The sequence below is a fragment of the Neomonachus schauinslandi genome, chromosome 8 (assembly GCF_002201575.2).
Source record: "Neomonachus schauinslandi chromosome 8, ASM220157v2, whole genome shotgun sequence".
In the NCBI taxonomy this organism is placed as follows: domain Eukaryota; kingdom Metazoa; phylum Chordata; class Mammalia; order Carnivora; family Phocidae; genus Neomonachus; species Neomonachus schauinslandi.
Window position 1 is genome coordinate 39,902,559 of NC_058410.1, and position 26,936 is coordinate 39,929,494.

At 34.6% G+C, this 26,936-nt stretch overlaps 1 protein-coding gene across 1 annotated transcript in view; it reads left to right on the forward strand.

The window, feature by feature from the left end:
• Nucleotides 1-26,936, forward strand: part of TRDN (triadin) — a 394,231-nt gene that overhangs the window by 332,647 nt on the left and 34,648 nt on the right. Inside the window, 3 exon segments of the mRNA XM_044917545.1 lie at nucleotides 2,576-2,626; nucleotides 8,321-8,371; nucleotides 25,951-25,989. Of these exon segments, the coding sequence (XP_044773480.1) occupies nucleotides 2,576-2,626; nucleotides 8,321-8,371; nucleotides 25,951-25,989 (141 nt within the window).

Sequence of the window (26,936 nt, forward strand, 5' to 3'; positions counted from 1 at the left end):
GGGACTCCAGGATCATGACCTGAGCCGAAGGCAGTCGCTTAACCAACTGAGCCACCCAGGCGCCCGCAAATGCTATTTTCTATTTTTAATCTTGATTAGATATATTCAGTCCCTTAACTTAAAAAAATCTGGGCCTTGGACACCTGGGTGGCTCAGTCAATTAAGCATCTGACTCTTGGTTTTGGCTCAGGTTATGATCTCAGGGTCGTGAGATCTGCCTTTGTACTTGGCATGGAGTCAGCTTGAGATTCTCTCTCCCTCTGCTCCTCCTGCTCGTGCTCTTTCTCTCTCTGTAGGAGAAATAAATAAATATTAAAAAAATTCCTGGCATTATTGAAATTGAATATGTTCCTCTTAACACAAATAATTTTTATCTAGTAAATTATTTAAAACTTGACTTGCATTACTGTTTTGATCACAGTTTGTGTGATTTTAAAACATTTGGCAATAGCTAATCAAAATGTATAAGATTAAGTTTATTAGTCCAATATGTGAATGATATTTCAGTATAGGCAAATTATATAAGATTGGATTTGAAATATACAAGTAAAACATTATAACCCATCAGTCTTTTTTTTTTTAATTTGCATGTATTATGAAGAACATAATTTTTAATGTTCTGGCTTATTTTGCCTTTGTATACTTAGTTTATTCACGAAGTCAAGTCAGTATGTGTAAACAAAGTAATAAGATTTGTTTGGGGCATTCAAAATTCATGTTATTGATTATATCGTTAGTTTCCATTTATCAATGAGACTGCAGGTTGCTTTGCTTCTGCAACACTTGCATATAATCTGCACTTTACCTGTATTTCCAACTATTTGCTAGACATTTCCTTTTGGGGTATCTTGTTGACACATGAAACATAATACATTCAAAACAAAGATGATATTTTTCTCCAAACGCTTCTATTTCTTACATTTCATATCTCAATTGATGGCAGATTATCCTTGTACATGTGAAACATGTACAAATTCCAGAAGCTATTCTCAGCATTTTAAAAATCTGTTTTACATCTTACATCCAGTTATATTGTTAAATTGGCATTTCCTGACTAGTGAGATTCTACTCAACGTAGGAGCCTAAACCCAAATGGCATCTTCTCAGTGAAAACCTTCCCAATTATAAAATAGAGCTATTAATCATTTCTCTGTTATCTATAGAGCTCCACTGGAGAACTTACCACATGCCGCAATATTTTGCTATTTATTAGCTGATGGTTTCAAATGCTGTTTCTGTGTACAGACCACTCCAAAATGTAGTGGTATATTTTACACAGCCAATCTTACTGTGCTCATGATTAAGAGGGTCAGGAATTTAGGAGGGATCAACTAGGCAGTTTTTATTTGGGTATCTCATGTGATTTCAGTCAAATGTAGGCTTAGGCTGTAGTCATCTAAAGTAATCATCTGCTGGATGTCTGAGATGCTTCACTCACTTAGATGGCTAGCAGCCGTTGGCTGGAGGCTCAGCGGGAGCTATTGACTGGGCTGCGTGTATGTAGCTTTTCTAGCATGGTGGTATTAGTTGGAGTACTTAGTGGCAGTCAGGTTCCTCAGAGCTGTTGTCCCTGGAGAAGCAGGTGGAAACTGCTTGGCTTTCATGATTAGTCCAGGAAGTCACACAGCATAACTTCCATTGTATTCTGTTGGTTACAGGTGACTCACACAGCCAAACTGACAGAGGACCAGCTCAAGCCTCCCCATTATCTCTTCTGTCCTTCTAAAATGTGACTTTCTCTCCCTTTTACCTATGTCTATCTAAATCCTCTCCATTTTCAAGGTCTGCCTCAATACCACCTGCCAAACTTGTCCTGATCTCATCATTCAGCTAGGAGAGCCAGGGCCTTTGTGGTTGAGTTCAGAGAAATATCAGTTCAAATCCCAGTCCTCCTGTCTGAGCCACGTGACCTTGGAAAAGTTACTTAATCCCTTTATGTGAAAAGCAGAAGTAATAACAGGATCTACCTACCTTACAAGGTTGCCATGAACGTTGAATGGCCAAACAGTAGAGAACATTCCCTATGACAGATAGTGAATAGACAATGTTAGCTACCATTGTTATATCGTCTTTCCTCAAAGCCTATAGCATTTTATGTGTACCTTTAGTGTGTCTATCAATCTATCCAATTGTGATAATAATTCATGGGCTTATTTTGTATCGTTTGCATATTTAGTCAATGTTTTACAGGCAACTTACCAGTAGACATGTCTGTCTTGAATACCAACTCCGAACCACTCTGAGTCATTAAGCCTCAGAAAAAACAAAAACAAAAACAAAACAAAAAACATGAAGAAACTTGCAGGTTGTTGTTTTTTCGTAGGAGCCTCTTAACACAAATAGTTTTTATCTAGTAAATTATTTAAAACTTGACTTGCATTACTGTTTTGATCACAGTTTGTGTGATTTTAAAACATTTGGCAATAGCTAATCAAAATGTATAAGATTAAGTTTATTAGTCCAATATGTGAATGATATTTCAAAAAACATGAAGAAACTTGCAGGTTGTTGTTTTTTCTTTTTTTTTTTTCCTGTGATTCCTTGTAACTTTTTCTCCCCATGATTCCTCTTGCAGAAATTAAAAAAGAAAAATCCAGGACGACTTCTTCAGTTTTGAAGGATAAAGGTAATAGAGTCAATTTAACGTACCACTAGAAATTTATTAGCAAAAATATCTGGACGAGTCCGTAGTAACCTAGAGTCATCTCCTTCACAGATGGGTGAGCCCAAACTGCTCAGGTCACACTCATATATTTGAAAACTTGTATTTATTGACTTATCCCTCTTTCTTACAGTTCACTATGACTTAAAAAAGTGCTCTGAATACAATTTCCAAAAGAAAGGATTTTCCTTAAATAATGAAAAGAGTAAAAAACAAAGTTAGAAGGGAAGTAAAACTATGGAAAGAACTTGCATCCATGTGCTCTGATTCCCTCTTTTCTATCCATTCACAAAATATATATTTAGTGCAGAATCATCTCTGGAGAAATATGGCAAAGCAAGTAACAGGGAGGAAGACTCAGGAATTGAAGTGCTCAATTGTTCTTTTCAAAGACTCTTAGTCAAGTTTGGTCTGCTTGAGTCTTGTCAGGTTCTTTGTTGCTGTAAATGAGCAAGCCATTCTTATTTAAATTTTGTGATCTCGGTCTTTGGAATGGACTGGCTTTCCTTCCTGTTTATCTGAATCCCAGGCATTTTTTAATACTAATGTTCACATAAAACATCAATCCTTCTCAGTCTACTTCAACGTTCACTGAACCCACTTGTCTAAATTCACAAACATATATTTACCATCTAATATATATATATACACATATATGTTTTGTATTATTTAATTGAAATGCCACCTATTTAAGCATCAAGAGCTAATGTTATTCATGTTAATTTTTTATGTGGACTGATAAGTACCACATTCAATAATTACTGCATCTAGTATACAGTAATCAGAACATGTGCTCACTAGACACCAGGAGTACAAGAAAGGCATGGTCTACGCCCTCATGGAATTTACAGTGTTAATTACATAATTAATTAAAACAGTAAGAATTATAGAAGGGATACACAGGATGCTGTAAGAGGCTGTAATCGGGGATTCTAATCAAGTCTGGGGAAGCAGAGGAGGCTTTCCTGAAGAAGTGATATTTAAATTCAAGTAAGAAGGATGAGGAATTAGCCAGGCCCAAGTGTAAGAATTGTTTGAGAGAAGAACTGAAGCAGGGCATCTGCTCTTTGCTAGGCACATTGATATCTACTTTATACATTTTGCTTCAGCAAGTTGTGCTTGAAATCTCAATTGTTGGGGTGCCTGGGTGGTTCAGTTGGTTAAGCGACTGCCTTCAGTTCAGGTCATGATCCTGAAGTCCCAGGATCGAGTCCCACATCGGGCTCCCTGCTCAGCAGGGAGTCTGCTTCTCCCTCTGACCCTCCTCCCTCTCATGCTCTCTGTCTCTCATTCTTTCTCTCGCAAATAAATAAAATCTTAAAAAAAATTAAAAAAAAAGAAATCTCAATTGTTTTATAAACGAGGAAGCTGAGGCATAGATATATAATGTAAGCTACTCGGTATCCCATTGTGGCTAAGAGGTGAAGGCAAAAATCAAAGTCAAGTCTTTCAGACACTAAAGTTCATCACAGATACTGCTTGCTCCTTAAAATAGGGTTCTTATATTTGTATTCTTCAGAGCAATTTTGCTTTGAGGGTAGAGTTCATTACCTAAGTTTGGAAAATCTATTTGACACCGATACATTGGCTCTGCATATAGAAAAATAGTCTTTGTCCCTTTGTTATTGGGGAAGTCTCTCAGAAGAGAAGAGTTTAGTCTACTCTTTCTCCAGTGATTATCTGACTTTGAGAGAGAATCCTTCTCATTCTCCTCTCTCATTTTATCTGACAATTAACGAGAACACTGTCCTTTGCATGAGAACTAAAGGTGTCATTGAAAGATACTACCAGGAAAATCCAAATATATGTATGTCTACTTACATACACATATATGTATATGATTTGCAAACCATAATTTGCATGAGGTAAACCTTTCCCCCTTCTAATGTAGTATGAGATACATTTATTTTGGTCCACAGTTAACGCCACAGGAATATTTGGACCATATATTATTGTTTGCAATAAAAACAGCTCAAAAGAAAGGTTGGAGCTTACCTCCAAAGCTACCTTTGAGGCATTGATGATTATCAAAAATTTCAACTACTACTTAAAGACCTCACTTGTACCAAAGCTTAAACTAGTTGGAAATGGTAGTTGTAAAAATCTGTCTTGGAAAATATTATCTGGGAGATTTAAATCCACGCCGACCACTGAGTAGACTCCTGTAATTTCTATTTTTGTTGTTATTGTTATTAATGCACAATTGCAGGCAATTTTCTAGTGAATACTTTTCCCTCAATGTTAAATTCTGTACTATTTGCAAGATGTTTCCATAGTCACTAGAAAATAATGTATACAAAGGTTCACTGCCTATGATTATTGATTTAGAACTATTTCAAGTGCACCTCTTTTCTTGCTCAACTGTGTTAATGCTGTCAAATGTCTTTGTTATACATTAGATATTATTTTAGAAGAAATTTAGTGCCATCTTTCCTTTATTTCCTGAATATAATTTATCATTACAAAAAAAATCAGAGAAAAAATTTGCAGTGTTACCTGTAAGATGTCAGGGACATTAAAAACCTCTGCAATAATACTGTTTTTGGAGAAGCTCTTTGAAGCCTGCTGCTGAGGTGTGGCAGAATCAGAATGAAGCAATTCCACTTGCAAAAAAGCCACTTAGTGCATTGGAGTCACTGTATTTTGTGAGTTCTTTCTATTAAGCAGCTAAAAGGTGGCCTACATTTGCCAGTCTCTCACCGATTCCACTTGCATGTACACATTAGAATCCATACTGAAGCAATGCTAGAACTCATAAAACCAGGATTATTACACAGAAATCATTAGGGGCCACATTTATTGGGAATTTGATGACCATGAGTAACTTAGGCATTTAGAGAAACATCATTAGGCTGCGTCTTGTTTTAAGAAGCTATAGAGAGGTCTAGCGATGATTGTTCCAAACAAAAAGAGCAGGGGAAAGACACATCCTTCTGGCTTTTGCTACTGGTTCAGCTACTGACTTCCCTTGGCCACTGGACTCACGTAAGTCCTGCCAACACACCTGCCAGAGCAGAGCCCTGCTCGTGGGGCTTTGACCACCCAGAAACCTGACAATCCCATGAGCCACCCCTGTTATTGGTTGTCTTCCTTGTGACATCCACCCTATCTTATTGCCACTTGTTCTAACAACTGGTCTGATTTATCTGAGGATGTAAGATTCACCCATGGACTGAGGTACTACAGACCGAACCCAAACAAGGCAACAAAGGGATTCATTAATTTCTCCTCTACTGGAATGCAACAGTGGCAGCCTTAGGCTCCTCTGGTGTTGAAGTAATATGATGGACATTTGAATTATTTTCTAGTTTTGTGACCCAGGCCTGTGTATGTTTGGATCTAATACCAGAGGCTTCTCAGTGGAGCTTGTTTTTCCTTATATTCTGATGCTCAGGACCATGCACCTGATGATCGCCCAATTTCTGGCTTTGACAAGCTTTCTCTTGCCCATTCCCACCTGTACAAACAAAAGCTTGAGCTCAGCACGAAGGAAGTTGTCTGAGGACTTTGAAACTGATCCCCAGTGATGTATACTTCATCGTGGACACTCGCCCTAGCTTATTCCTGCCTTTGTCCGGAGGCAGGTTAGGGGGATTAAAAACCTGAAACCATTTTCCTATTCCTTTGTGATTTTTTTTCTCCATCACAACCTCTTTGCTCAGATTACTTTGAGAATTCTAATTTATATCTAAGCACCTTTAAATATATTCTAGACCTTGATAATCAAGATTCATAAGCTTACCTGTAGGCTCTTGTACAAACACAAGGAAACTACCATATTTGTGAAATCGCACACAAAAAGTGCTCTCCAATGCTTTGCTCCCAACAAACAATACAGATGACTTAAAAATACCTTAATAGCTGACCCAAGCCAACAATATACCTATCCCTCCTAATATAGAAGTACAGAATTTCCATATAACACTCTCCACAGTTTTGGTCAGCTTTGATATCCTGCTCCCTTCCTAAAGGTCCAGCCTGTGGACTTCCTAAATCAGATCAAAACCCCTTGAAGTCAAAAAGGACACTGAGAGGAAATGAGCTGTAGGAAAGTCCATGCAGGAGAAGATCCAGCCTGAGAGCAGAAAGCGTCTTCCCATTATCGAGCTTTGAAATAAAAATCACTTCTATTTTCTGAGAGCTTTCTCCATATTTGAGGTGATGAGTTTATGACTTTCAAATACATTATAAAATTACATCTGTTATTCTACTTCTTCCTTCTTTCTCCACCAATATCAAAGCAGTCTTGTGGGTCCTCTGCCTCAGCCTTGGATTTTATAACTACTTTAATCTCATGCAAACATATACGTTTAACCGATTTAAAACAACATGCTGTATCTTGAATTCTCAAGTTCCAAGCATACACTCCCCCACCCCACTAGGGATCTGTCCCCACCATCACTTCTCATTTCACAATACATTAATTTTTTTTTGGTTTAACCAGGAAATGCAAAAGCAATAAATTACCTCCATTAGCTTGAAAAAAGTTAATGAAGCTTCTCAGTCTGTTTATTCAATCCATGGCTCTTGATTTCATCTTCAGATGCTGAGATATAGAAAAAAAAAAATAGGCCCTACTTATACTTAGCACGTTAAATGGCAATATGGACTTTTCCTTGCCACCAAATTCATTTAAAAATATTCTGCCAACATACGGATATTTAAGGCTGTAGCTTATCTACCAAGAAAATCTTGCTTTGAGGGACACAGTTTTTTCAGTAGGACTCCTAACTCCATTCATGACCCTGTCCACAGTCACCTGGATTCAGTTCTAAGTGATTGCTTGAGTGGAATATCCATTCACAAGTGCCACCATCATATGCTGCATTCCCACCCCAACCCATAAGGTGGGAATAGAACAGACGGCTGGCAGGATAGATTTTTTTTTTCCTTTCCTTCCTTTCTCACTGCATTAAAAGCCATTTTTGTCAGCGAAATGGACACTGAGATACAATGTTGCAGAGAAGGCAGAAAACTGGTTTATCTTTTATACAGGCTGTGGACGAAGCATGATGCTGTTCAAGACATCACTCATTTATATGTCTGGAACCCATGATATGATTAGAATCAATTTGTATTTGAACCTGGTAGAATAAATGAAGTTTTATTTTGTTTTAACTAAGGACCACATTTTTAAGATGTTGGGAGTTTGTGGATAAAATTGTCCTTGTATTTTATTTCAGTCTTATTCTTGAAATTAGTTTGACTTGAGTCTGATGACTAAAGCACTACATTTCCATAACAGATGCAGGGTTTTCCATTTGTTTATTTTATAAAAAACTACATAGCCTGAAAGAAATAAACTAAGCTAATGCTGATTATAACAGTTTTGGGAGACTTCTAGAAGCTGTTTGTTTTTAAAAATTACAGCTAAAATAAGTTCCTATCCCCCCAAAAGCCCATTCTCTTAAATGAACAAATAGATTGTAACTCACTCAAAAATTTACATTTCTTTTAAGTGAAAATGAGCAGAGGATGGCTTGTTGTACTCTATACTGTTGCTTCCTTGTCTCTGTATGATTAAAATCATTTTTGAAGGAAAACATCATGTAATTTCCACCCAGGTTCACCTTACTGATAGCTTACTGACTCCACTATATATGTGTTCTCAAATCCTTTTATGTTGGCTTCAAATAAATGCTCAATGTTTCTTTCCAGAGCCTGTTAAGGGGAAAGAAGTGAAAGTTCCAGTTTCCCTAAAGGAAAAAGGTAATATTGTATAATGAAATGTAAAAACACATTGACCTGCTTACTGCATATTCAGTTATTTGCAACAAAGTAATATATCATTTATTTTTCAGGCTTTTATTTATTTATTTTTTTTTAATTTTTCAGGCTTTTAAAACTATAACTTTCATATGCCCCTGTATATTTTTGAACAAAGGAGAAAGGACTATTTTCTATCATAAAATTCTAAATTGTACTATGAAACAACAAAGACAAGAGTAGCTATGTCAGAAATACCATGGAACCTTTTTTAAATGCATATGTTATTCTGATTCCACGAGTCTGTAGTGGAAAAATGTGCATTTTATAAATATCCCAAGGTGAATCTTATAAGGAATAGCTATGGAAACCAAAGATTTAAGATAAAAATACTTAAAATTTCTCAGTGATAGCTTGCCATTCTGTTAAGTTCAGATACAATAAAACTAAACAAATTTTATAGCTAGGAGGAACTTAGAGATAAACTATAGTCCAATACCCTCATCTTATAGATAAATAAAACTGGAATAGTCAAGAAGTTTTTCAAAGTTATTGTAATTTGACATAGAGCCAGCATAAAAATTTGATCTTCTTAATCAAGCACTATAATAATGCATCCTAGTGCATTCCCATTATTTTAGGCTCAAAGTAATGTGGATTCTGACATGCTATACACCAAGTTATGTCCCCTAAAACAAAAGTAAATATGCTAAGTCCAATGTAATATATTTAGTTTCTAATTAACTCCAGTACGTTCTATGGGCATGGTATCATACTCAGAATTAGCTAATATTCCTTGTTGTCAAGATAAACATAAGTGAACCAGTGAAACCATGAAGTATACCTACTCTATTGAATATTAGAACCTGTTTCTACATTTACCTGAGGAGAAGGTCTACAGGAATAATTAACCAATTAATGCACAGGGACATAGTGGTAAAAATCCCAACTTACTGGCAGTATTTTATTAAAAGGAAAGAAACTTTTGGTGAACTTGTAACACATGTGTTGGAGTTGGGAGAGTTATGGGAGAGCTGGGGGAGGGGAAAGCTGACAGAAGAATCAGTCAGAGAAATGAAGGGCGCATGGAGAGTTTTCATTAGTCAGTGTAGCAATGTATAAAAAACATACCCTTAAGTCATATTTTTCTAACTTTGCAATTAATTTTAAATTAAACAAAATTGCTATTTAATGAAACACAAGAGCACAACATGATTTTTTTCTCAGCCCATAGATGTACTTGATTTTTTTAAAAAGTATTTTAAAGCAACGTAGACTTCAAACCTATTAAGGAATTTATGTTTCACTTTAGAAATGTATTATCATATCTGAAACTTTATCATCATTTATGATAGTAGTTATTTTGGTGCTATATACAACTTTATGCTATTCTGGTATAATATGAAAATTCGAATATTTGCCCTGTAAGAGAATTCTTACGTGTAATGTTAAATGTCAGTAGATAGCAAAATGTAGCTACATGTTAAAGAATGAATTAATTGTGAAGACTGACATTCCTATGGATTTACCTAAACACTACTAATTCATTTTCAAGAAACTCTAGATTTCTTCGGCATGATCTGATTGGTGATTAGAATGGACAGTTACATCACAATCTAAGTTGAAATGATTTGATGCCATTAAATAATTTAATCATTTAATGATGCTATTATTCCTTTGCCAATCTAAAACAGAAATATTAAAAAAATGAGGAACAGACAAACATTGCAAATTTGCACATTTTTTATTAAGGAAGTTCAGTTCAAAAAGATTCCCCTAGAAGAAATGCATGTGGAATATATACATATGAACGAAAAATAGTTCAGGTTTCCACCAAAATCACTTGATGTGCGTTTTAGTCTTTGATCCCTGGACATATATACTTAAGAGCTTCCTTTCTTTTTTCCCCTCATTCCAGGTTTCCTTTTTTCATCATCCTGTACCATATGGTCAGTGTAGCATGAGCCAGTTCATGGTCACAGATAATGGACCATGTGGTGGAAAATAATTTTGGAAAAGATACATATTTTTAATATTATACCCCTATTTCATGAATGCTGAATTTTTGTTATTGCACCATTTTCTTCCTGATTTTTAATGACAAGTATGTATAGACAAGGGATGGTTTGCATAAAAAGTCAATTAAATGCAGTCACCAGAACAATTATTTTATTTTATTGAAGTATAACTGACATACAATATCTTACTAGTTTCACATGTACATCATGATGATTCAATATTTTTATACATTATGAAATGATCCCCCGATAAGTCTAGTTACTGTCACCATACAAAGTTATTACAATATTATTGACCATATCCCCTATACTGTACACTAAATCCCCATAACTTACTTATTTTATAACTGGAAGTTTGTATCTCTTAACCCTCTTCACCTATTTCGCTCTTCCCCCACCTCTGTTAATCAACAATTTGTTTCCTATATTTATGAGATTATTTCTGTCTTGTTTTGTTTGTTTTGTTTTTTAGATTCCACATATAAGTGAAATTATATGGTATTTGTCTTTCTCTGACTTATTTCACTTAGCAGAGTACCTTCTAGGTCCATACATGTTGTTGAAAATGGCAAGATTTCATTCTTTTTTGTGGCTGAGTAAAGCCCATTGTTTATATATGGTTAGAGTAGGATTTGAGACAAAAAGAGAACAAATCTGAGCAGAAAAGATAAATTTCACACTGGGAAAATGTATTGCAATGCATATAATGAACAAAGCATAAAGAATCACATTATACTTTTTAAATCTACAGATTAATAAAAACAGAAGAAACACACCTGAAATGCCAAATTTGTTGACTTTTATTTATTTTAAACATAGCTAATTGAACAAACAACCAAAAACTAATTTTATAATCACTGAAACATGTGGGTAAGATTTGTAATTTTTAATCAGCACTGAATAATGTAACTTATTTCCATGATATAGTAAAAGTCAAATAATTGAAAGAGAAACGATAGCTGGAATCTATCTCAACTACATGAAGTTTTTTAATAGGATATTTATATAAACCCCATTTTAGTACTAAGATGATGTATATAAAATAATTTGAGTAATCTTGGAAGATTATTGTAGTCAGAATTCAATATCATGGACTTGATAATATTTTATTTTTAAAGATTTATTTATTTATTTGAGAAAGAGAGAGAGCATGTGTGGAAGGGCAGGAAGGACAGAGGAAGATGGAGAGAGTCTTAAGCAGACTCCATGCTGAGCGCAGAGCTGGAGTTGGGGCTCAGTCTCACGACCCTGAGATCACGACCTGAGCTGAAACCAAGAGTCAGATGCTTAGCCGACTGTACCACCCAGGAGCCCCAACTTGATAATATTTTAGAAGGTAATAATACAATTCAAAATCACTTCAACATATTGGAAGCTAGGTTCAATAGAAATGAGTGTAAGGAATTCAATTTGGGACAAAATCAAATTGTATAGGTTTAAGAGAAAAACACTGCACAAAAGCAGCATAGAAGAATTTTGCCTTAAAGAATTCCTCAAGTGAATACGAATAAAAAATTCAGCACTAGAATTTGAAAATATGAATTATACTGCTAAGAGTGACAATAATAGTTCACATCACCATTGCTCTTTACTCTATTTCGAATGATTTTGAGCCTCATGGCCTTGTATAGTGTGTAGTTGATTAAAAATTTTCCCATTTTAAAAGTGTAAAAAAAAACCAACCATACTTTACATGTTTACATACTCCACAAGCACTTTAGTAGATATTTTCTACTAAAATAACCAAGACAAAAATCATTACATATTCTATTTGCTCATTCACCCTTCTGTGTTTTTAATTTTCTGATTTTTCTCCAATCCTTTCATTATCTCCTTTTGGGCTATTTTCACAAAGTGCAAAGTGATTGTCCTTATTTCAGAATATCATATTTGATTCCAAATATTCTTCATTGCACTTAAGACTTTTTTTTGTAGTAAGGTAGGTGCTTGGAGGGGGGCCTTAATGCTTTCTTTATGGAAGTTTCTTAGTTACAAAGAATGACCACCAGGAAGTGAGAATTCCTGTGAATCTATTTTGGAAGAACATATTTTGTTCAAGCACAGCCCAGTGGAAGAACTGGTACATAGCAGTTGTGTTAAATCTGGTTTAGCCCTTTAGAAGAACTACTCCAGATGAACTGCCTGGTCTGAGGACATCTGTGTTTGAGGTTTCCCACTTCCCATTAACTTTTCTATAAAGATTCTGATTTTTGTGTCCAGCTGATCGGTTGTATATATTTGATCTAAACAAAACAAAATAAACAATAAGTACAACTTTGGTTTATACCAGGCAAAGTCAGAAAGTTTTAGCTTGTCCATCCATCTATCTCTTTCTCTCACTTCAGTTGCCATGTAACATGACATAATTTAACATGATATCATAAAAGTAGCTGAAAACACTGGAAACACCAATTTTCTCTTCTTGCATACTTATTTTTTAGATTAGGAATTAATAATCTTCAATTTCATATTTGCATGAAAAAATACAGTTTTTAGCTACTTCTGCCTCATAAAATTTGGAGGGTAGCTTCATGTGACATTAAAGATAAGGGTCAATCATTTAATTTGATATGAAAAAGTAAAAGCTTTTCTGGTAATTAAAATTATTTAAGCATCAAATCATAGAGAAAAACCAAGTGGTCAGCTACTTAATTCTAAATATTTGCTTATAAAATTAAGCTAGACTCACAATTTTGCTGTATTTTCTCTAATGATTTTCTTAAAGAAGTTTATAGATCATATTAAACAGACTCAAATATGTGGATTATATACAATAATATATTTAGAATAATAAATAAGGTTACAGTTATAGCATTTAGAAAGTAGTACTATAAAAATCCATATATTTTATCATTTATATTAGTCAAAGTAATATTTCTTCAACAAATAGCCAAGTAGACGGTGAAAACAAATAAAGACTTTGATGGTAAATCTGTAAATAATTTTATTCTGCCACAATTTCTTTTAAATCATAGAAATCACTATGGAACCAAGAATATCTTGACTAATTTTCCAAGTCATCATTTGTGATATTCCCTCTTATTGTACTTTTTAAATTGGTGTTTAATATGTGTAAGTCCTAAGGTTGGTTTAATATTTGTTGTTGTTGCCTTAGCAAACTCTCAATAGTTGTTGCAAATTAATATTGAAATGAAAAGTAAATTTAAAGAAATGACTCCAGGATAACCCCTCACATGACTTCAAACGTTAATTTTTTTGCTGATAAACTTTTCATCACTTATAATGGAATAGAAAGTAGGGGAAATATTCAGACAACTTATTTTCACCTGCATTTTTCTTTTGTGTTTTTCCCCAGTTAATGACTCTTCAATATTTTTCAAAACATTTATTGAGTCCCTACTATGTTTAACAAACTGGTTGGTTTGTTGGTTGGTTTGTTGGTGGCTTTTTTAGGCACTGTGTTTGATGCTGCAAATCTTAAATGATACAAGTCTCCAATTGCACCGAATTAACTTAAGAGGCAGACATATAGGTACAAAATAAAATCAGATGCTGAGAATCCTTTCACAATGTGTACATACATTAAATCACCATGATGTACACTTTAAATATCTATCAATTTTATGTGTCACTTATACTGTAATAATGCTGAAATAAAAATAAAATAAAATGGAGTAAAATAAAACAAAATCCACTGGAGATAAGTAAAATGAGAATTATACCCAATGCTATAAAACTATAGAGAAAAAGCAACTTTAAGGCAAAGAATGCACATTTCATATTTAAACAGAGATACATTGTAATATAAAATATAACAAGTGGAACGTGCCTTTATATATAGTTTTTCCCTTCTGGACACTTGTCATTTTGCTCAAGAGTCAAAGAACAATATGTGTAAATGATAATATATGAACAGAACGGATTTAATTAAGAACAGAACAGTCAACTTAATAGTTTGTAAAAACTACTGTATGACATAAAGATGTCTTAAGAGGTAGCCTTTAGCTATTTTAGGGAAGTTACTAGCACTAGTCTTATGAGATGCCAGTTTTCTCATTAATCAAATTCTGCCACTGTATTCTACAAATTCTATGAAATTTTAGTTACATAGATGAATCTTATTTGTGTCTGTATGTGTTTCCCCTTTCAGTAATAAAAAATCTGATTAGAGTGATTTTTAACAAATAAGGAGTTTGTTTTGGGCAACAAGGTGACCAAGGGGAGGAAGACTAGGGTGGAAAATTGTTCAAGGAGGTTGTCAAGAATCCAAGCTTCTGGCTTCACCTTCCTTCCAACTTTGCCACCATTAGCTTGTGTCTTTGGTCTTAAGGATGGCAAGTTTGCTGCAGAACATCCAGGTATTTTACAAGTATTCTTGCCAGGAACAGGACAAAGATTCAAAACCTTTTCCTCACAAGGCTTTGTCTATTTGGGAAGGAAAGCCTATTTCAGGGAATTTTTGGCCACACCTTTCTGGCCATAACTGCTTCACAGTGGCTAATCCAACTCCAAGAAAATTTGGGAAATCTTGTACTTCATTTTCCAGCCTCTGTATTAGAGGAAGGAGAGGGAAAAAGTGTGAGAATAGATGTTGAGTGAACCAGCCTACATCAGCCACAACAGGCAATATATGAATATAATTTCTTTTTAAAATACATGAACATTGTGATAAAATTAGAGTCCCCTGTGAGTACTACCAAGATTGTTCTTTAATATTTTTTCACTTGACAATATATCTTGAATTTTATCATATTAGTATACAGAAAATACAATGGTAACCAAATATTGGGTTTCAGCTTTCATAGAAGTCTAACAGAAGGTGATGAATATTAAGGGGGGGGAAATCACACAAATAAATGAACACCTATAAAACCGAGAGAAATCCTTTGACAGAAGGAGCACAGTACTATGAGTATAGGGCATAGAAAAATCTGACTTAGGTTGGGGAATGAAGGAATGTTTCCCAGTGGAACAACCTTTGATCCAAGGTGTGAATGATGAGTAGGAATTTTAACCAGTGAAGAAACTGAGAATAGGAGAGAGCAAGGAGTAAAGAGGTGTTTCAACACAGTCAAATTTCTTGTGAAAGAGGACAGTGTTATGGAAGTGTAGAAAGTGTTAGCAAGAGAGGCACAAAACAAAGATAAGAGATAAGCAGAATTTTGAAGACCAGGAATAGGCAAACTGTGTTTCATGGGCCAAATCTGGAACATGAGATAAGAATGCTTGTACATTTTTAAATGGTTGAAAAAAATCAAAAGAAGAATAATATTTGGGGGCACTTAAAACATGTAGGAAATTCAAATTTCAGTATCTATAAATAATATTTTATCAGAGTACAAATAGACTCATTCATTTGTGTTTTGTCTGTAGCAGTTTGTGCCCTAATAATGGAGTTGAGTAGCTACAACAGAGATCAAATGGCTTGTAAAACTAAAATATTTACCATGTGGTATTTTACAGAAAAAGTTTGCCAACCCCCGCTCTAAGCCATATTGAGGATTTTGGTATTTAGTTTAAGGTCAGTGGATGTACACAAAAGTATTTTATACATGTTTGAGTGTATAGGGGACGAGGGTTGCATTCTGTTATGGCCACTATGGCAGTGGGTTGGAGAAGGGCAGAATGGGATTCAAGAAGACCAATTAAGATGCTACCGGTAGTATCTAGGTGAGTGCTTATGGTACCTTGACCTGGGATGGTTGCAGGTGAAATGGAGAGAAGAGAACATTTTTGACAAATGTAATATTTAATAAGATTTCTATTTTATACAACTAAATGTTTGGTGACACCACTGAGATGCAACACCGGAAAAGGATAAGCTTAGGATAAATCATAAGTCTGGCTTGCAACATGCTGAGTTTGGGGTGCTTATAGGACATCCAAGCAGAAATGTAGAGTTGGAAGCTGACTATCTGAGCATGAGGTTCAGAAAAGGAAATCAGGTTAAAGATAGACTTGTGGGGTATGTTTGCCAGTGTACGGAGTTTGAAGGCGTGGGCGTGCATGGATGAGTGATGGAAAGAGTCAAGGTGAGAAGAGTAAAGTTCTGAGTGAAGTTAGTAAAGAGTACATTTAAAACTGAATCTTGAGGAACCCAGAACATTCTTTTTAGCATGAATACAACCAGGCATCTTGAGGGCCAATACTAGTAATCTATCTGCCCTGCTTTTTATTTTCTAAAAGTTGGTATTTTACGCATTTTCAGTTGTCACTAGTTTTTAAGTCTTATTCTGAAGGTTCCAATGTAGATTCTACAAACATTACTTAAACACTGATTTATCCACATACAGACCTGCGGGGAAAAGCCTGACAGTTTGTTGAAGAGTAGATATTATATACTCTGCTTTTATGAGAAAGAATCAAAAGCAGTTGGTCTCAGAGATTTATCCCAAAGAGCACCTTTTAGAATATGTTAACTAAATGTGTGTCAGTCAAAACGTAACCAATGTTCCTAAACTGCTGCATTATCTAGTGACCACAGATAGTCTGATGTCCAATGACTGACATAAAAAGAATCAAGTTTTCTTCTGAAAAGTTCTAGTTTTAATGTTATTTATTGTTCTAATTCTCTAAACTGACATTACAAGGATTTATTTTGTCTTTTGTAACTAATCATTCCTAATAAGCAAATACAACTAAGCTATATAGTTGATTCACCATTCTGAATATAAAAAGTTTTTCTAATAACATTGCAATTCACAAATATCATCTTTGCTTATATCATTGTCATCCTCTAAGAAATATTAGAGCTTCCTGTGATACCGTTTTTAAAATCTAACAGTTGACCTAGCATACTTGATTTCATAATCAGCATTAGTATTTTAAATTTTGTGTAATTTTTTTCCTGTTTTTCTTTGTGTGACTTGATTCTGATTTAATTCTTGGCATGATTTAATTCTGCTTTGAGTTATTTTAGGGAGAAAATATTATGACTATCATGTTAACAGTGAAGAAATTGATGCAAAAAGATTAAAGGATTATCTAAGGTTTCTATGCTGGATTAGCTACCTAGTATCAGACTTAAATACACCTAAAAATAATCCTACTTTCCTTTGTTCTTCGATATTGGAATAAATTAGCAAGACTTATCCTAATGTGGTATCAAAGTTGTTTTTTTCCCCATAACAATTTTTTGTGTTTGGTAGGATTGGAGAAAAGTTACAGAGAATTTGTTGATTAAAAAAAGACCAGTTAGATTCAAAAGCATAAAATGTCCATAGGTACCTTTACAAATCCATGATTACTCACTTCTTGAAGAATTCTTTAAGTGCAAATTGAACGAGTAATTGTAGCTCTGTCACTTAAGCAGCAACTTACAGACTAATACTTTTCCTGTTGTGCCCATCACACCAAAATGCCAAGTTGATAGAATGGAAAGGGGTTATATGTTCGTAAGAAAAGCAGTTGAGGTTGCCAGAATTTTCTCTCTTGTAATCATTGGCTTTACAAAATTAATGTATCCAAGCACTGTGAATTTTTATTTTCTCCCTCCAAAACATTAATGCCCAATGATAATATATATACAACTATATGTATACGAAATATATAAATAGTTACAAAGGTAAAGCCCCAAGATTCCTTCCTTGGTATTCTTTCCATTTAAACTCTCATTAAAAGGGTCAAAGTAGCAGGAGAAAATGAATCACTGTCCTTTTGCATACCCACTTTTGTTGTTACTCCAAGCTGCCTTATGCAAATATTCTAATATGCTTCTCTCCTTGAGGGGAATTTTTTTTTAAATGTCACAGTAAGTTTTTTTTTTTTGTTTTTTCTGCATTCTTTTCTCACATAAGGTCATGCATTATTTTTACATATTCGAGTGAGATATAGGATAATCCATACTTAAACCTGTGACCTTTTATTAACTTCACTGATTATTCTCACTTCAAGTTAAAGAAAATGAATGTTAGTGCCCAGAGAAACAAGGAGGACTCTAGTTAAAGACAGACTCTCCCTTTGATAAGGAGAAACCAAAGAATGTCTACTTACTTACCTTGACTATTGATTGTTACACAACTTTCTGAACCTATTGAATGGTTTAAAGTCAACTGGCTCATTACCTAAAATATATTCAACCAGCCAACCTGCCATCTTCAAATAACATCACAGGACGCTGTTCTGACGGACTATTCTTTGTACAACTGATAGGTGCAGCCTTTTCCAATTATTCCTTACTTGTTTCAGTGTGTACTCTTCACAATGGGAAACTCCAGGAAGGAAAGAATAATGAGGCACACATAGGGAGGCATCAAAGAAAGAGAAGATAAAGGCAGAGTGACACTATCAGAAACATAGTACATTGTATTTAGCATATACAAAAGACAAAAAATCACGAAAATGAAATGACAGAATGAGGCAGGAAAAATGTATGCGTTGATTCTGTGCTTCAGAGAATGCCCTTTGGCTCATTTTGTATCTTTAGTGTCCACTCAGCAAACTTTCCTTGTGAGCATCAAACTCCTTGGGAATCTTGCCAGAGAAGGATTGCAGAATCAGGACTTAAGACATAAAGCATTGAGTCAGGCATTAAATGCTGGCATTACGAACTGGGGCTGTTTGAGAACTATGCCTACAGAAGTTTTTAAAGCATACCTGTTTTTTGTTGTCGACCTAATGGAAATGAGAGGTGAGAGAGAGAGACAGACACAGAGAGAATATGCGTGTGGGAGCATGTGGTTTACATGTAGGCATACGTGTTATGAAAAAAGCCTCACTCAGTAGCTGGGGACTCTAGCTTAGCTTTAAAACAACCAGTTATAAGGGCACCTGGGTAGCTCAGTTGGTTAAGCACCTTTGGCTTGGGTCATGATCCCAGGGTCCTGGGATTGAGCCCCTTGTCGGGCTCTCTGCTCAGTGGGGAGTCTGCTTCTTCCTCTCTCTCTCTCTCTTTCTCTTTCTCAAATGAATAAATAAATAAATAAAATCTTTTTTTATTGACATATAATGTATTATTTGTTTCAGGGGTACAGGTCTGTGATTCATCAGTCTTACACAATTCACAGAACTCACCATAACACATACCATCCCCAATGTCCATCACCCAGCCATCCTATCCCTCCCACCCCCCTCCACTCCAGTAACCCTCAGTTTGTTTCCTGAGATTAAGAGTCTCTTATGGTTTGTCTCCCTCTCCGGTTTCATCTTGTTTCATTTTTCCCTCCTTCCCCTATGATCCTCTGTCTTGTTTCTCAAATTCCTCATATCAGTAAGATCATATGATACTTGTCTTTCTCTGATTGACTTATAAATCTTTTAAAAAAATAAAATAACGAGCTATAAACTAGTTAATTCATTTACTCTGGATAATTATATCTGACCAGGGCAAATTAAATATAAAAATCTAAAGATAATGTGCAGCAGTGTTGAATGTGGGTGAGTCTGTTCAAATGGGCTTTTCCACCTATGTAAGGCTTTAGTTAATGGGACAGGGATTCCATCTCATATTTTGGTCTAAACCACCTAAAACTGAAGCTTATAAATTTGATTTTCCTGGCATCTTGAAACCACATTTTTACGTTATTTTGTGTCAGTAACAATTTTTGATTGTTGGTATAATAGTCTGGGGATATTTTAGGTGCTATGTTTCCAAAGACGAGCAAGATAAAATCCCCGTCCAAGAAAATCTCACAATACTTGAAAATGAGGGCTGGAAAAGAGGAAGAGTGAAGTGGTCTCCAGTGGTGCCTGAGACCAGATATATCAGATTTTTTTATCCAATCTATGGACATCTACTATTTAGATATCAGTACCTGAGAACTCGGGAAATATTTATTAAATTTTGGGTCTGGGGCGCCTGGGTGGCTCAGTTGGTTGAGCGACTGCCTTCGGCTCAGGTCATGATCCTGGAGTCCCTGGATCGAGTCCCGCATCCGGCTCCCTGCTCGGCGGGGAGCCTGCTTCTCCCTCTAACCCTCCCCCCTCTCATGTACTCTCTCTCTCTCATTCTCGCTCTCTCAAATAAATAAATAAATATTTAAAAAAAATTATTGGGTCTAATTGTAGCCACAAATACATCAGCTAATTATCATTTTCCACTTCATAAGGTGAGAAAATGAAAATTTAGTTTGATGCCTCTCATTAGGTCATTTGGTTAGTAAAAGAAGGGAATAAATTTCAAACCAAGGGATTTTTTGTCCAGTCAGTTTATGTCTGTCTGTTTTTGTCCAACTACAGTACAAAATGATCTCTGCAAGCCCTTAATTTGGATGAGATTGCATAATTACTTGAGAATGCCATCACCTTGCACCTTGATTATGCATGGAGGATTCATCAATTTATAAACAAAAATGATACTGATTTAGAAACTCAGGCAGGAAAAATGGAAGCATAGAGAATGCATAATGTTTCAAAACCAGCTGGACATGGTTAAAAAAAGAGGAAGGAAAACATCAAATAGCCCATAGGATATTGAAGTAAAGAAATGCAGACACAGATAAGATGAGAAGACATGGAGAAGATGATGCCAAGGTGTTGGTTCTCTTTGTGACATCACCCGAACTTGGAATGGTATTTTCTTTTGGAGGTCTATGAACTGAAGAAGTTCCAAGTCAAATCTAAAGGTAGTCAGGTTTTTTTTCCTTTCTCACAATTGTGTTTACCTGGACCACAAAGTAATGTGTCCACAGCAGATGAAATCAAATGCTACCTATCAAAACAGATTGAGTGTGTGCAAAACAATTCCTCTCAAGACATGAAAAAACATGAATTCAGTGAGAGTTTTCCGAAATCCCAATTCTTGAAGCCAAGCTACTTGGAATGATAGTAGTTCTCCATCCCATCCCATAAAGCCTCATATAAAAAACAAAATGTGAAAGTGTGTGGGTGTGTGTGTGGGTGTGCTTTACATATAAATTATTTTTAAGTGATATAATGAGAACCACAATGAAATTGTCTAAATGTGTATGTGTGTGCACTAGTAGCAAATTTTCATCAAAAAATGCAAATGATTACTCAAATGATGTGAAAATCGTGGGTTTAGAATAAATTTATGAAAGCTACCTTTTAGTTAAATATTTATTTACTTATTTATTTTTTATTATGTTACGTTAATCACCATACATCATTAGTTTCTGATGTAGTGTTTCATGATTCATTGTTTGCATTGTTTTATTCAAAAGTATTTTTTATTTCAAATATATTTTATTTAACAGTATGGTAGAAAAATATAAGAAACATCATTTAAAATATCAATAGACTAGCATGCACTATTTGCTTTGTATCTGATGCTGTTCCAAATGCTTCATGTAGTGTTCAATTTAATTTTTATAGCATCTTTTTTTTTTTATTATTGATGTAAACACTGAAGCACTGAAAGTGACTTGCTCAGGTCCCACAGGCACCTGAGGTGGATTTGGGATGCATGCCTGGCAATATGCCTTGTGTCCTTAGCCACCATGCTTTCCAGACTCCCTCAGACCAAAACCCACAAACATGTTTTACAAAAATAGATTTGGTGACTTGCTTTTAAATGTAAAACTTCCCATGCCATTGAACATGGAATACTACTCCAGGAGTATATGAGACAGCGATCAATTTTCTATCAGTGCTCAATCTATTGATTTAGTTTAACCAGCTGGATTTAGGAAACTCATTTATACAACATGAGTTAATGACTGAAGAAAATAGAAACTTCAGTGGCTATGTAGTTTATGCCAATTATAATACTAATAACTCTGTTAGTAGTTTGTCTACATAATATAATCTAGGTAAATACAACCAACCTATAAGATGTAGAAGGTGACTTACTCTATAGTTTTTATGTATGAAATGTTTGAAAGCTTTTCATTCTATCTGTAGTAATAGCAGTTACAGCTATTTGCTTATGAGTGCTTAAGGCTCTCAAGTCAGGAAAAAATCAGTATTCAAAGACCAGTTTTGCCCCTTAGTAGGGAAAATGTACATAGACAAATTATGAAGCCTCAGTATTGTTATCTCTAATGTGGATGTAATAGTGGTATTTACCTTATAGGAGAGGTATGTGAGGATTATATAATTTCTTCATTTGTGCAACAAATATTTACTGATCCTTATTCTACACAAAGCAGTGGTCTAGGCATGATGATTCAGCAGAGAAAATAAAAATTCATCTCAAGACTCATGAAGTTTATATTCTGGGATAGGAGAGCAAATAAACACACAAACCTTTATTATTACATAAATAAAATATAAATAATGCATATGCATATAGTACACTTATTTAGTGAGTGCCATGAGGAAAGTATCATTGGCTCCAAAAGCTAATTATTATTATTATTTATTTTACATATAAGGTCTCTATGTATTGAAAAGCAAATATGAAAATGATAACAAAATAAAGTGGAAAAAGAAAAATCGATGATATTCAGCTTTTCCTTAAAAATATTTAAAATTGAGACATTCTTTTTTTAAAAGATTTACTTATTTATTTGAGAGAGAGAGAGAGAGAGAGAGAGCAGGGGGAAGGGCAGAGAGAGAGGGAGAAAGAGAATCCCAAGCAGACTCTGCTTGGGGCGTGGAGCCCTACCGGGGGCTGGATCCCACAACACTGACATCATGACCTGAGCAGCAACCAAGAGTGGGACGCTTGATTGAGCCACCCAGGGACCCTTAAAATAGAGACATTCTTAAAAGAACGTTGATTCTTGGGACCTATATATTGTGTAGATTTCTTTCTTTTGATTTCATGAAGATAAAACAGAGACTCCTAAACAGAGTTGATCTCCACGATGCCCTTCTCTGACTCAAGCACATACATGCTGAAGTGTTGCCTGGTCTGCTCTACTTGAGAGCATAGTGTTGATGACATTGAAAAATCATTAATGAAGCTCCCCTCCCCAGGCCCATCAGCAATTTACATTTCATAAATGAAATCAACAGCCTGGAAAAGTCAGTGCTGCACATGAAATGACAGGCTGTCTGCCTCAACTACTCAGCGTGACGATTTCTTGATTCCGTGTCTCTGCAACACTTGCATGTGGAGCCCAAAATAAAGGGCTCAAGTGACAAATGTTTATGAAAATCAGATATTTTGTTATTATACAATAATAATCAATGGTAAAAAAAATTCTAACAGTAAAGATTGGGTGAAAATAAAAATTCCCATTCCCTCTTTCTGGCCTCCAGGTCCCAATCTCCAGCACTAACCACTGTCCTTAGTTTCCTGAAACTTCTCAAAAAAGCCTTTTGACTAAACTTAAATATACACATATATTTTTATTTATAATATGTATATTTTATTTATATATACATATAGTTGCCATTTTCATATGACTAGGAACAGACATCTATATGTGACTCAATGGAGCCTTTTGAGTAAACTTAAATATAAATACATATATTATATTTATATGACCAGGAACAGGCATCTATATGTGAGTCAAAAATTAAAGTCTTAACCTTCAGTAGTAACACCATCTACAAAATGAAGGCACAGAGCTCTGAATAAGCAAGAAGCCTAATAAAAGTGATGCTCACCTTAGAAAATCCTTTGACAATAATCTCACATAGCAATTCCTGCCTTGCCTCTTCAAGAATAAAGACCTAACTCTGTAAAGAAAAAAAGAAAATTGCCATGCAATTTAAGTTTATGAGCATAATTTTAAAATAATTAAGCTCTTTCTATACATCACTTATAATTCTCCTTAATTTTACAACATTATTTTCTCCATTGTAGGAATGACAAAATTGAGATTTAGGGTTTTAAGTAATACCCAAGGTCACAAAACTTAGTAAGTGAGCTTGCTCTTAAAGCCAGATGATATGATCCAAAGCTTCTTTTTACACTTCCCATGAACTCATAACGTGTGAGATCACGCTGTAAACGCTGTTTGCACAATACCACAAATCAATAGTTCCATCATAGTACAAGGGTCCATGGGCACATGCGTGTTGGACAGCGCATGTACATAAGAGTGCCTGTAAAATTCTATGTACAAGATAAAAGTTGGTTCTGGTTGTACTGTACTCATAAAAATATTCTCAACAACTTTTATTTTTTTCAGAAGATCTCTTGACCAACATTAAGACTAAGATAAATCCATTTCAAGATTACAATGACAGTGTGACTGAGGGGGAGAGAGGCATGTGTAGAGTGGGAAGCAAAGCTCTTTCAAAGAGATAGCTCTACTTGATGAGCAACACGTTTGTGAACGTCATCCCAGGACACTGAAATATTGTTTCTAGTTCTGGAAGCATGAGATGAATCAATTTCTTCTAGGACTACAGATGCACCAGAGGGAGCATTTGGTCTTTCTATATTCACCATTTTGTTCACTTATTCATCCTATAATATTTATCGATCATATACCACGTGCCAAATATGTGAACAAATGCTGATATTTGAGTAGCGAACAAGACACAGTTATTGCTCTTGTGGAAATTAAAATCTAAAAAGGGGACACAGACAATAAATAAAGTAAAAAATTACATAATAAAATTTTATATAACATTAAGGCACATGGGAAGTATTAAGGTAGTGTGTGCCCTACCCAATTCAGCAAATGTGCTAACTAAAAAGAGAAGAATGTGTGCCAGAGAGTGCTGAAGTGCAATAATAGCAGTAATATCACTTTTTACAGGATATGCATTCAAGTATTATAGGAAGTAGAATGTGAATGTCTATGTAATTCTCTACTATATAAAATTCTGCTATTAAACAAATGAGGGTTTTTTTCTTTTTTGGTAACTCCAGAAAATGAGACTCTATTAGGCTAGAACTCAAATAAAGCCTGGTAGCACTATCTCTGATAACATAGACTGTACATAAAAAGTATCCCAACGATGAGATAAGATTTCTGCTGTTGGAAGGAAAAATTTTAACTTACTGGAACCCTTTCATTAATCAAAACAAGACTTTATGCCAAGAAAGGAGAACTATAAGACCTAGACAAAACTGTTTAAACAAGAGAAAAAACTGGGAAACATGAAAATATAGTGAACCATTACCTTGGTTGGGATGATATGAATATTACTTAGTTTATAAAACTATGTGTTTATCCTATACTGATATTAAGTTAGAATGCAGTTTCTAGACAAAATCCATTTCCTAAGACAATGAGAAATCAAAATACTTCATTCTAATAAAGTTTTATATTATTATACTAAACTTAAGTCAATTTAATTTATCTTATAAAATTAATAACAAATACTAATAAAAACAAGAATTAGACCAATTTGAAATTATTAAATTAACCACCAGGTGGCGCTCCATGAATTGAGCGTATACAGTCAAAAATAATAAATTGCTTGAATTGGTTAAATTAGGAAAAATTACCACACTTTTTCCCCCCAAGCGGTTTTTATTAATTTTTTATTTGTATTACTTAGAGAACTTCTGAATCATAAGAAATGGGCTCTTATTAAAGACAAGATGCCAAATTACTTAGTATGTTTAGTATGAAATTTTTTAGCAAACTGGATTTTAAAATCAAAGTCATTTTGCTTAAGTTACTTTATAATTTACTAAGAACACATGTTTAATTGCATATTGATAAAAGTATGTAACTAAAATCGAAATTGAGAACAGATGAGAAAAATCTATTAAAACTGATGCATATGGTTTTTTTCAAATGCTGATTTTTTTCCTGTTTGTTTGTATTTGTGTATGTCTATGCTTTACCCCAGAACGTGAAATTAAAAAAGATGAAAAGATTCCCAAAGCAGGTAAGGACACTTTGTAAGATTACACATAAATAGATGTTCTGATTGTTATGAACAAGGCTAGTTTTATAATCAAAGATGGGTAGGGCCGTGAGATGCTCAAAACATTGAAAAAATACTGATGTACCCATCCCATATATTTTAAGGGCAATAAGCAATAAACTTAAAGGTATGTTAAAGTTAAAATAGATTCTGTGTTTTCTGGGTAAGGTCATAAAAGCTCTGGAACTATTATCATATCCTGGTCCTTATTCATCTAATGGGTAATTGAGCACGGTTTACAAAGTGCTGAGGGGACAATGTGAATTTCAGTTCTGGCTTCAGCCAGATCATGACAAATACTTGAAATTTATTCTTACATTCATTGAGCCTTATGAAATCACCTATATTCAACCACTTTTTTACCACAAAAACAGTGGTTTCATATGGGTCAACCTAATAGATCCAACCACTTTTTTCCTACTAATTAAATAGGCAAATATTCTTTGGAATGGTAATCCATTGCCTCGTTGGTCATTGTTTTGAAAATTGGAATACTCTGAAAATAGAATTTCTGAAAACAGGTTCTGTGAGGGCGGAAGACAAGAGATTAGCTGGGCAGTCTTAAGACAGGCGTTAACAGAAGAAGAAACATAGAATATGGTGCAGAAAAATAAAACTAAAAATTCCAATTAGTAATGACAATCTTCCTAGGGCTAACCCTATTCCAAATATTTTTTATCTATATGAAGATGTTTATATGTCTATATCTACGTATGCAAAAGAAGTTTATATCTGAATCTACCCATACAGTGAAAGTTCTATGTACACACAGACATACATATCATTAGTCTTAAAATATTTGTATATACTCATTTTTACAAAGTTTAACTTACACGTAAGTAATACTTGTTTTACCCTTCTATGTATATATTAAATATTAACTTGAATTAGTGTCACTCCTTTTGAAA